The 13,338-nt window shown below is 38.1% G+C and overlaps 1 protein-coding gene across 2 annotated transcripts in view; it reads right to left on the bottom strand.

The window, feature by feature from the left end:
- Window positions 1–13,064, bottom strand: part of AP1AR (adaptor related protein complex 1 associated regulatory protein) — a 41,057-nt gene extending 27,993 nt beyond the window's left edge. For both annotated transcript variants that reach the window (XM_057706705.1, XM_057706704.1), the window contains exon 1: window positions 12,637–13,064. In XM_057706705.1, the coding sequence (XP_057562688.1) occupies window positions 12,637–12,719 (83 nt within the window). In that variant the 5' untranslated portion in view covers window positions 12,720–13,064. The remainder of the gene's footprint in view (window positions 1–12,636) is intronic.
- Window positions 13,065–13,338: the final 274 nt, after the last annotated feature.

Below are 13,338 nucleotides of genomic sequence, written 5' to 3' on the forward strand. Positions count from 1 at the left end.
TTTAAGACTTAAAGGAGAGAGAATAAGATGACATCTAAAAGAAGAACACGGTAAGCAGAGAAAATGGAAGACCAGAACAAAGAGAAGCAAATATTAGCAGAGTTCATCCAAAGTCTATCTGTACAAGGGTCCCTGGTTCAAGAAACTGAGATGTCTGGCCCCAGTGGCAGGTAGTGCTCCAAGGTAATGAGTTATTTGAATTGTATAACTAACTTTTTCTGAATCTATACTCACTAAGCACCTCCACCTCATTATTCTTTACTCATAATGGAAAAATGTCTTTATCTGAAGATACCAGTATTATATAGTTCCTGGACAGTTATATTTTTCATTTTTAATTACTAAATTTGCCTCTGATTTTTTATATCTGACCCAATAAGGCTGAGAGCAAGAGCCTGAGACAAGGTGAAATCACCAATGTGGTTGTTCAAACAAAATTACTATGTTATCAATGAGACAATAAAACTAGCCACAGGAAAAATCACAGGACTTATTCAGGTCTCCCAAGTCCTGTGCAGCTATATTTCATTTTAGTACAATATATAGGTCCTGGTTAAGAATATTTTCTTCAACAATGAAATTTTAGTTGTGTATAAGGAGGCATTGTTTAAAAAAAAAAAGCAAACGAAAATGAGATAAAAAGAAATTGGACCATAGTCTAAAACCAGAAATCTGGTACTAACCAATTAAAGAACATTTCCAACAACATTCAATGAAAGTTAAATCTTAGAAGGAGAGATAAAAAAACAGAGTAAAAGCAACGTCTACTGCAAAGGCCTGACTCTTGATTACTGCCATTTAGCTTAGAGAAATAACATTTTGCTTCCTTCAATTTGGAAAAAAAATCAATATTTTATTGACTTGAAGTTTCTGATTATATATGATGCTAATATATAATCAACAGTCTATTCCTATAATGGGCAGCAAAGAGAGACTTATATTTACTGAGTACCTACAATGGCCCAGGTATGCATGAGCTTAGTTTTTATATGTATTTTACAATACATTCTTTTCCACAATAATCCTCAGGTACTGTAATCTTATTGAGTGGATCTGCTCTGTCTAATATGATAGACACACATGTGGCTATCAAGCACTTTGACATGTGGCTAGTCTGAATTGAGACGGTTATTTGAAATACACACTGGATTATGGAGACAGTACAAAAAAAAAAAAAAGTAAAATAATTCCAATAACTAAGCTCTTTACGACATATATCCATGACCAAACACATATCTTTCATGTATTTCCTCAATCCTCCTCCAAGTTTAATTGATCATAGTTCTGCAGTTAAAAACACTGATGTTCATGTTCCAATAGTACTCGTACAACTTGGAACCTAAAAGTGTGCTGATTTTATATGTAATGCTGCTCACAATAGGTGCTTTTAGTGCACTCTTAGAAGAAAAAATAAGTATTATTCATAAAAAGTTTTTCACTAAATATTAGGAGTAGATAAATCTTGTGACATTTAAAAGAAAATCTGGTCTAATATCTTAATCATTAACTTCTTAAGAATCTAAAAATAAAGGAGAATGGCCATCCTACTTTTGTAGACCCTATTGTTAGCATTTAAGTGGGTCATATTGTACAAAGCTCCCTAAATTTACTAATAAAAATTATAAAGTCAATCAGTATAGAACAATTTAAGATTTTCCTATTATCCAAACATGATTGCTTGAAAATAAAAATAAGAAGCTAAAAACCATATTCTCTGCTTTCATATTTGTGACATTTAACTAAAGCTATTGAATACCAAATTAACTTCATTTACAGGCATACTTCAGAGATAGTGTGGGTTCTATTCGAGACCACTATAATAAAGTGAACACTACTGCATTAAAGCCAGTCCCATGAATTTTTTGGTTTCCCAGTGCATCTAAAAGGTATGTTTATTATACCTATTATCTTGTAATAACCTATAACGGAGTATAATCTACAAAAATACTGAATCATGATGCTGTACCCCTGAAACATAATATTGTAAATCAACTACATTTCAATTTTTAAAAACTTATGTTTATACTATACTGTAGTCTATTAAATGCACAATAGCATCATGTCTAAAAAAACAATGTACGTACCTCAATTAAAAAATACTTTATTGCTAAAAAATGCTAACCATCATCTAAACCTTCAGAGAAACCATAATGTTTTTCCTAGTGGAGGGTTTGGCCTTGATGTTGCTGGCTGTTGACTGATGAGGGTGCTGGTTGCTGAAGCTTGGGGTGGCTGTGCCAATTTCTTAAAATAGGACAACAATGAACTTTGCTGCATTGGTTGACTCTTCCTTTCACAAATGGTTTCTTTGTAGCATGCAATACTGTTTGATAGCATTTTACTCAGTAGAACTTCTTGCAAAAATGGGGTCAATCCTCTCAAATGCTGCCGCTGCTACTGCTTTATCAACTAAGTTTATGCAATATTCGAAATCCTTTGGAGTCATTTCAACATCTTTACAGCATCTTCACCAGGAGTACATTCCATCTAAAGAAACCACTTTCTTTGCTGACCCATCAGAAGCCACTCCTCATCCATTACAGCCCTATCATGAGATCACAGCAATTCAGTCACATCTTCAAACTCCACTTCTAATTCTGGTTCTCTTGTTATTTCCACTACATCTGCAGTTACTTCCTCCACTGAAGTCTTGAACCCCTCAAGGTCATCCATGAGGGTTGGAATCAACTTCTTCAAAACTCCTGTTAATGCTGACATTTTGACCTCTTCCAATGAATCGTGAATGTTCTTAATGGCATCTAGAATGGTGAATCCTTTCCAGAAGGTTTTAAATTCACTTTTCCCAGACTCATCTGAGGAATCACTATCTTTGGCAGATACTGCCTTACAAAATGTATTTCTTAAATATAGACTTGAAAGTTGAAATTTTCCTTGATCCATGGGCTACAGAATGGATGCTGTGTTAGCAGGCATGAAAACATTAATCTCGTTGTATATCTCCATCAGAGATCTTGGGTGACCAGGTACATAGTCAATGAGCAGCCATATTTTGAAAGGAATCTTTTTTTTCTGAGCAGATGGTCTCAACAGTGGGCTTAAAATATTCTGTAAACCATGTTGTAAACAGATGTGCTGTCAACCAAGCTTTGTTGTTCCATTTATAGAGCACAGAGTAGATTTAGCAAAATTCTTGAGGGCCCTAGGATTTTTTGAACAGTAAATGAGCAGCAACTTCAACTTACAGTCACCAGCTGCATTAGCCCCAAGCAAGAGAATCAGCCAGGCACTGGAATTATCCTCTCTAACTATGAAAGTCCTAGATGGCATCTGCTTCCAATAGAGGGCTGTTTCATTTACATTGAAAACATGCTGTTTAATATAACTATCTTCACTGTCTTAGCTAGATCTTCTGGATAATTTTCTGTAGCTTCTATATCAGCACTTGCTGCTTTCCCTTGCACTTTAACATTATGAAGATGGCTTCTTTCCTTAAACTTCATAAACCAACCTCTGCCAGCTTCAAAATTCTCTTCTGTAGTTTCACCTCTCTCAGCCTTCACAGAATTGAAAAGAGTTAGAGCCTTTCTCTGGATTGGGTTTTGTCTTAAGGGAATGCTGTGGCTGGTTTGACTTCTACCCAGACCACTAAAACTTTCTGTATGTCAACAATGAGGCTGCTTCCCTTATCATTTGTGTGTTCAGTGGAGCAGCACTTTTAATTTTCTTCAAGGACTCTTCCTTTGCATTCACAACTTGGCTAACTGGCACAAGAGGCCTAGCTTTCAGCCTATCTTGGCTTTTGACATGTCTTCCTCATGCCACTTTTGGGTCTTTGCTCTTCCATAAAAATTGCTGGAATCAGCCTGTCAAGTTCAGTGCAACTGTCGGAAGTGCACTGAATTCAGATCTTTCTATTCATGAACATGGTGTTGTCCTCCATTTATTTTGTTTTTCAATGTTGTTCTGGTCTTACAGACCTATTATTGATTTATCCCTTGTTCTTTATATTTTTCATTGCTAACATAGAAAGTAATTTTTAAAATATGCATTATCTGTTTGTTGCTGGTATACAGGAATACAATAAAGTTTTAATACAAATAATAGCATTTCACATTAATAGGCTAGAAACATCTGATAATATCAAGGGTTAGGAAGTGGAACAATGAAAACCCACTGTTGGCAGAACTATAAATTGATATCACTGCTTTGAAAAGTCAGATACATTCTAGTAAATTTGAAGATGTGCATGAGCTATGACCCAGCAATTCAATTCCTGGGTATATATGCCTAAAGAATCTCTTGCACATGTGCACAGAGGAACATTTACAAGAATGTTAACTAAAGTAGTTTGTAATAGTAAAAAAAAATCTTTAAGTAATGTAAATGCTTATCGAAAGGAAAACAGATTATGGTTTATTCACTCAATGAAACACTACAAAGGAGTAGAAACGAATGAACTTGAGCTGCATGTATGAAGACGGAAATTTTGAATGAATATTCCAGCTAAGAACCAGTACCCTAAATGGAAAGCTTACTCAGTGTTTATTGCATTTAAAGTAACTACATAGGGGAATGAAAACACCATTATTTCCTTCAAATTAAGAGGAGAAAATGTGGGTCCTCATAAGAAGTGGCTCCTGCAAGTGCCAGGAATCATGTGAATCCTAGAGAAATGAGTGGGGAAAAATGCAGAGTGTGAGGGAATGCATGAATAATTATACAATTAAAATTTGAGTCTAGGCAAGAAATGATGATAGCTTGGACTAGAGTGGTGTCAGTGAGACAAATGAATAGATTAAAGAAATATTTAGAAGATAAAAATCATCTAGTGTGGGAGATGGACTGGAAAATGAGAGATGATGAGAAGTGTCAGAATCTCAGTGCGGATGTAATAGAAAAGAAGCAGGAGTGAAGAGTTGGTGTAAAGAGAAAAAATAAATGTAGCTAATCTAAGACATAAAACTTAAATGCCAGGGGTGAAAAGGATAAAGGACGAAGTGATGTAAGAAGCTGGAAAAGCCCTCTAGGAATACACCAGTATCACATAAAATAAAGCTGAGCTGTGATATAATTGGTTAAAGTGACATCATGTGTGCATTCAACTTTCATGAATTCAGTCATATGCCCTGCAGGGGGAAGGTGAGGTGAGAAATAAGATGGGCAACAATCCACCACCGTATTCAAGGGCATGTATATTCAGGTGTATTAATTATGGTGAAAGCTGAGCTGCTGAAACAGGTTCCAAAAACAATGATTTAAAGAAGACAGAAATCCATTTTCCCTCTTTTTAAAAAGTCTAGAGCTCTCCAAAGCCATCCATGGACATTCCTTTATACACAATCTTTATGTCCCTGAGAGCTGTCTCTAAGTAATATATGTTTCTGTATAACCATTCTACTATTGCTGAAGATGTGTAAGTGGACTCAAGTATGTAAAGGATGTTAAAAAGATAGAAAAGATAGGCTATCATACTCTAAGTGACCTTGGTATGTAAAGGAATTTGGAAGAGTCTGAAGGTAAAGAAGTACAAAAGTGGCAATTCTTGCATATATATTTATCAACATTATGAAGGCAGATATTAAGACAATATTTTATTAAGGATAAAATCAGTCTCATCAAGAATAGAATGAAAAAGCAGTCTTTTATGCTTCTACATGTTACTTTGAAAAGCAGGCAAATTACTCATATCAAAGTGACTTATGTAAAAGGTAACTAAAAAATTCTCATAAATCCTATATTGTTATTGTTCCTTTTCTTCATATTCTCCTGTGTAATATATGTTAAAATAATAGTCTTTCCTTACATCTTCTGTTTGACATTATAAGTAAATAATGAAGAACCATGGTAAATTGTTCCACAGTCTATTAAAAATTAAAAGCTTCCCAGGATTCTTCTTTTCTGGACAAAAGATTGGAAAGGTTACAAATAGAAGCCTGGCAAAAACTGTTATATTAAGATGACGGAGACATCATTTTTCAGTTAGTATCAAATACTTCAATGAAGGTTTAAACCATTCAAATCTCAGGGGATGATCCATCAACAGATTTTCCAGGTAGGAACAGCATCAACATAGGTGGTAATAATAAAGAAATAATATTTACTGTTAAGTAAGCCCCTCCCTCATGAAGGCAAATTTAGGACGACTGGATGTTCAAAAAACTTATTCTGTTCCTTGTAAGAGAAGAGACAAATGTTCCTGCTAAACATGTTGAAGATAGAAAACATGGGTTAAAAAGTCTCTCTCCTTTAAGAGGAGCCTGATTTAGAGGAAACTAATAACTAGAAGGGACCTTAGAGGTCTTTTAGTTCTTTCTTGTTCATCCACTGCAGTCTGTGAGCAGCATCTGAAGTTGCTGAGTATCTTCTTTTAGAAACTGTTGTCACTTATGTTTCTATGATTTTGAACCTTCTAATTTTTCTTACCTCCCTGGATAAGTGAATGACAGACATAGCTATGTATTTATATTCAAAATACAGAAGTGAGTAAAAATTGACCCATGCACCCAGAAGGTTTACAGTCTAATGGGGTAGACAGAGGTAAATTAACAACTACTGTGCCCTGCAAGGGAGATGTTCAGTTGAGGAGCATCAAAAATCAGCTGAAGGAGAAGGAATTCGCCAGTCCCCACTAGTGGAAAGGAATGTTTCAGGGAGCAGCAGCTACCAAAGGCAAAGGGGAATGAAAATATCAAGACTGCATGTATTAATTCTGTCAGTAAGTATTTACTAAACATCTACTACATACTAGGCACATAACTTGGAGCTGGGTATTCAATGGTAAGCAAAATACACATGAACTTGTTCCTTTACACTGAGAGTGGAAGACAGACATTAACCAAATAATCACACTGTTTCAGGTATAATTATAACCTTAGGAAGTGCTGAGAAGATAAGGAAGGTGTTTCCATCATGGTGTGAGAACTTATCCCCTGAGGGTAGGAAACAGATTGGGAAGAACTCTGTGGGAAATAATCCTTGAGCTGGCATCTAAAAGATGATGAGTGAGTAGGAGTTATCTAACTAAAAAGGGAAGAAATTGATTCAGGGAAGAGTGTGACACAAATGAGACAAAAGAAAGAAAGAAAGAAAGAAAAAGGAAGGAAGGAAGGAAGAAAGAAAAAGGCAAGGAATAGATAATGTGGGATCTTGAAAGCTACATGAAAGATTTCAGTCTTTATCCTAGAAGCATGGCAAACCACTGAAGAAAATGGCAGGGGACGTTTAGAACTTGACTACCTGGATTTGGAGGATGAATGAAAGGGAGGAGTTTAATGTAATTCTCAGGTTCATGGCTTTGGTAACTGTATATTGTTTTATCACTCACAAAGTAGGGCACAAGGTAGTAAAAATGGTTGGGGCTTTAAACATATGAAAAAAAGGAGTAGAGAACTGTGATGAAAGAAGGACGAGCTCAACTTTACAAACTGAATTTGAGGTTATGTTTGATACCCAAGGGGAAGTACTCAGTAGGCAATTAAGACATTCAGGGCTCAGACTGAGATGACTGAGCTTATTATTAGTATGCAGGTAGTGGGTAAAGCCATGCGTTTTCCTGCCATCACCCAGGGAAAGTACATTAAGGAAGGAAAATATATTAAGGAAGAACAGAGTGAGATTCATAACAGTCGTGGCAAGTCTTCAAGATACAATACAGAATGTTCAAGAAATTCATATCCATTTCAGTCTGTTACTGTTTTCCTTCCTAACTTCTGAATTTTCAAGAGAAACACCTTATGCTTGTCTATTTCTCAAAGCTGACAAACATGCAGAAAACCAAACTGAATCTTTCAAAAATGACCACTGATTACCATATTTTAGCCATATACATTATGATAAAATATTTAAACATTCTCATTGGTATTCTTTACGGTCTCTTTAAAAAGAGAGTCAACATAAAACTGGTAGGATATGTGTTTAACTACGTGAGTGATGTTTTTGCCAAAGTTAGGGAATTATCTTGAGAAAAAAGAAAAAAAAACAAGAAAATACTGTTCCCTAGATCTTACAAGTTCATAAATAATACTCATTCATTCAACAAACATGAGATGCTAAAAATGAAGAAAGATAAAGACAAAACATAGTCCCTGACCTTGAGGAGCTCTCAACCCATACCATCCAGGAGGCAGCAGACTATGGTCCACAGGCCAAATATGGCCCAATGCCTGTCTCTGTAAATAAAGTTTTATTGGAATAGTCACATTCACTCATTTATATGTAGCCTATGGCTGCTTTTGTGCTAAAACGGCAACAGCGAATAGCTGCAACAGTGACCTTATTGCCTGTAAAACCTACAGTAAGTATTATTTGGCCCTTTATAGAAAAAGTTTGCAATCCCTAATACACAGTAGATTTAAGCCTGTAAAAAATATGATTTCCTCAGGTAGATAACATTGTTTCAGGAGGTTAGAGCCGGTTTCACAGGGAAGATAATATTTAAGGATAAGCAAAAGCTCACCAAGAACAGGAAAAGAAGAAAAATATCACACACAAAGGCACAGGATGAGAGTACACTGTACGCTAGGAAAACAGAAACAGGTATAGTCCATCTGGTATATAGGATACTAGGCATGTGACAAGTGAAAGAATGGCAGAGAATCCTTTCACTGAATCCCCCTCCCTATGCTGCCATGCTTCTGTGCACAGGGAGTAAAACCTACCATTTTAATGCTATACTCCAAGGAAAATATAATTAGAAAATGTAATTAGGCTGGTAAAATAGATTAAGGTTATCTTGTCAGGAGTCTGAACTTCACTGAATTGGAAGGTTATCATTTAACAAAAAAGTTAAAATACTAACATTTATGAATGTTAAGTTATGAGTTAAGTTTTTTGAAATTAGAATAGAGCCAGTGTTTTCCTTTCACTGTTATTCTGATTTGTATTCTGACATGATTTTCTTAATGAAGAACAAAGAGTGACATCATACTTTTTACCCAAATGCACAACTGTATATAATCCTGAGTATTCAGATGGACATTATGTTGCACGTTTGAATGCCATGCAACTCATCATCTGTCACAGAAGGAATAAAAGGCTGAGCAACTTAGCTGCAGGAAATAGTTTGCAGATGGAAATCATTAAGCAAGGGAATGCATGATCCAGTATGGGTTTTAGAACGGTTAACTCCACTGATAGGAAGGGAAGATGGCCTGAAGTGTAGATATAATAGGGAGAGCAGTCTAGAAGTCAGTGACCAGGCAATTTGAAAAACAAAATCTAAGGAAGAAGCACAGAGGAAGGAAACAGGTTCAGTATGTATTATGAAAGACTGATTAGCTGATTACAGTGTTAGATGACTATAAAATTTGTAGCATAGAGACTGTGAATGGAGCTGTTAAAGGAGAAACATGAAAATAAAAAGATAAAAGCAATGTTGTAGGGGTCAAGAGCGTAGTTTCAAGAAAAGGAAGATAGCCTTTCACATAAAATAAAATGCGAAGTTGTTAAGATCTTCCAGAGACAAAGTACAAGATAATGCACTGAGAGATATAGTAAACTGTTTATAATGTTTACATGTTTAATAAAATGTTTATAACATTTAACATAAAACCATGAGATATCAGTGAATAAGGGTAAAGGTTCTCAATTCAGAGGGACCTAGGCTGCAATCCCAGCTCTGCTATCTTGGGCAAGTTAAACTTTCTAAGTTTCAATTTTCAACCTACAGTGTATATAACAGTACTCACTTTCCTCACAGGATTGTGGTGAGGAATAAATGAGATAACGTAAAATACTTAAGAACAGTGCCTGGAACACAGGAAGTAATCAAATGTTGGCAGCTATTATTAAAATCATTTTTACCAGGAAAGAAAACAGCAAATCATTGTAAACTATCGTCTGAAGGCAACTTTGCTGTTGGAGCCAAAAAGGTCAACAAATGTTAAATACCAAGAGGGATACAAAACGTGACCATACCTTTATATAAAACTATAGTCCATCTTAACTGGAACCACTATGTGGAATTATATATTGAGTATATATAATGAGTATTATTTATTTTTATATGGTGCCACATAAAAATATAATTATATGGTAAGATAAAATTGGGAATTAAAATACAACACAACAAAACATAATTGCATCTTCAGTTTGAGAAAGAAAAAACTAAAAACATGAGACGTGCTTATACAAAAGGTTTCTCATACCACCCCCCCAAAAAGGAGAGCTGACCAGCAGATGGAGCCCTCTAGAATGTGTGGTAGGCAAAACTCCCTATAGTGAAAAAGGATGACTCATTAGAATATCTAAATGTTATTCCTTAAAGATATTTAACTCCTTTTGTTATTCCTTAAAGATAAAAACTCCTGTTTAACCACCAAATAACTTTATTAAAAGTAAGGTTTCTAACCTACCTTAACACTGATATTGATATTTTGACTAGTTGACATATTCTAGAATGTAAAATACTGGAATTCTCTAATAATTTATAAATTAAAAAATAGGTAATTCTGGTTTTGAAACTGGATAGTGAAAAGTGAGTGACTGGACTCTGAGGTACCCCTGGGAAATCTACAAGGCTAAGAAATCAGGCCCTGGGTTTTAAGGTACCCTGGTGATGCCCAGCTTAAAGCAGCCTAAGAAAGCCCAGGATTCTTCCACTTATGGTCACTACACTGACAAAATATATATCAAATTAAGTTTTTGTGATTGCTCCTCAACTTTTTTGCCCTTAGATGAACTACTAGTTAACTATCTAGACCTACACTTGAAAGAAAATCAGAATTACCAGGTGATTAAAAAAAAAAAAAAAAAGCAACTACTAAAATGAGAGGTAAAGTTTAACCTTATTACGTAAACAACAACTATAACCAGCTGTCTCTGCATGTTTATTAGAAGCTCCTAAAATAATGTTAAAATGAATATAAAACAATAAGTTAAATCAGAAGATCCAAACCTACATTTATGGATTAAAACAAAAGGATGAATATCATTATCATATTGCTTTAGATGACAGTGCCCACAACCTACAGACTCTCATTGCCTCAACAGAACTTGTTCAAGTTTTGCCCACAACCAGAAGAGTGCAGACCCAACTATGATGATTTTATGGCACATCTACAGACAATTAACACTAATAATGATTCACTGATTTCCCCCTCACCCTTCCCTATGCTGTCAAGTTCACATGCTCAGGGAGTAAAACCTGTAATTTTAATGCTGTACTCTAAGGAAAACATCTCTAGTTTGTAAAATCACCATGAAAGAACAAAAACCCAAAATCCCATAGACACAAACAACCTACTCCAAAGTGAAATGTCAATGGTTTTTGCTTACCCGAGTATATGATCCTATTTTTAGCTATCCTACAACACAACTACAAATAAACAAATCAAAATATTAACAAAGCCAAAGATTCTGTGGCATCTAGTCCTTGGGCAAGCCTACTGAAGTAGCCTGACTATATGAGAGCATTCACAAATAAAAATTAGAAGTAAATCAGATGATTTTTGCTGACAAGATAAAAGAGCTGTCATGTTCCCCTGTAACAGTAATAGCCCTTAAATCAGGGAAACCAAAATACTAAACTAGGCACAAAGTCTTTAAGTCCTTACTTTTCCATTCAAGGGACACAGTGTGAAACCCTAACTACTTTGCATCAGAGAGGTGACACAATGCCTGATGAACGAATGAGTGACATATAAGATCTACAACACCAAAAGATCCAAATGATAAATCATTTGGCTTCAGTATGTGTATGTTGAACATCTTACTACCTAACGATGTTGGTTAAATGGGACAGATCCTGAAAACTTAGAAACCTGTTCCAGAAAGTGCAAAATTAATGTCTTATTCCTTACATAAAGTGCCGTGGTTCAGATTTTCAATTCTGAGTTCCTGGGAAATATTTAACAACAACAAAGCCAATCTCAAAGGAATGTAAGTTTTTCAATACCTTATGAAATAAAAAAACACAAAAATGTAATAATTACGAAATTCTATTATTCTATGGATGGTGTGAGTAGAAAAATCTATGCATATCCCAGATGTAATCAAGAGAACTTAAGTTCTGTGACTTCCCTAGTGTTACAGAGCTTGTGGGTAGCAATCAGAGTATGGCATTCCTCTCGAAATTCCAAAAAATTAATATGAAAAAGCTACACACTGCCCCTCTTGTTATTAGCATTAAGAATACGAATGCCCACTGGAAACCCAGCAATTCGCAAATATCAAAGAATTGCTCAATCCTTATTTTACTCCAGCATCCAAATGACTTCTAAAAAAATCCCTCAGAGACATCAACTTTTTGGAAGAGATTCTCCACCTGCTCTGTCACAGCCAAAGAGAGAGTCAAATACAGAGCTACGATCACCTTTAGCAGTAAACCCAAGCTCAGCGGAGGGTGTGCTCTGCTCGCCGTGGATCCTGTTCTACTGCCCGTCCGTGGGAGGGTGCCCCCTGCTTCCTAGAGGTGATGCCTCCCGTGACTCTCTCCCCGCGTGACAGCGCGCCCGGCGGGTCCCTCGCTCGGAGGCGGCAGGAGGGACACCCCGCCCCCTTCTCTACCTCTTTCGCTGGGAGGCCCTTTGAGACCAGGGCCTCCACTACGACCACCCGCTCCACGGTACCAGGGTCCCCAGCCTCCTCTAAAGCCACCCGGGGAGTGAAGGGGGTTCCCCGCCAGGGGCCGAATAGGAGGAGCCAGCGGGGGCCGGGCCCCTCCCCCCGGGGGCTTACCCTCCGCCGCCTCCTACGCGCTGCAGCCGCCCAGCTTCCTTGCGGAGGAGCCCAAAGCACTGCGTCCAGCAGCAGTTCCCCATCGCATGCCGCCCAGGCGCCGCCGCTCCTCCTCCTCCTCCTCCCGCTCAAAGCCCAAACCCAGGCCCGGCAGCCGCATCCGCGCGGCACGAGCCGAGTGGGGGTTCGGGGACCGAGGGCGGGCCGGCCGGAGCGCGGCGGCGAGAGAGGCTAGGGCGACGAGAGGGACAGGCGTTCGGAACAAAGGCAGCGGTTACTCTAGCGGCCGCCGAGTCGCCGCCGCGCGAGGGAGGAGGGCTGGGGAGCGGGCTCGGGAGCGGGCTCTGGACTCCCTCGTTGTCGGCATGGCCCCTCGCTCGTCCCGACCACCCCCCCAGCCCAGCTCCAGTGACCGCCTCCTGCCGCCGAAGGAGGCCACTCCCCGCGAGTCGCGCGCCCAGGCCCCGCCCTCCGGCGCGCCCGGCCGGCGCCTCGCCACCAACGCCGCCACACCCCCGGTCTTTCCCAGGCCCCAATAGGCCGTTCCCTTGGCTGCCCCGCCTCCGCCGGTGACTGGCTTTACGTCACTTCCGCCCGCTCCCGGGTTCGCAGCTCGATTCGTGGGTGTGGGTGTTTGTTTTGTTGGACCTTGACCTGACTAGGAAATCGTCTTTCCTTGCAGTTTCCCGCCTCTGGGTCGCG

Source organism: Hippopotamus amphibius, chromosome 13 (assembly GCF_030028045.1).
Source record: "Hippopotamus amphibius kiboko isolate mHipAmp2 chromosome 13, mHipAmp2.hap2, whole genome shotgun sequence".
NCBI classification, from domain to species: domain Eukaryota; kingdom Metazoa; phylum Chordata; class Mammalia; order Artiodactyla; family Hippopotamidae; genus Hippopotamus; species Hippopotamus amphibius.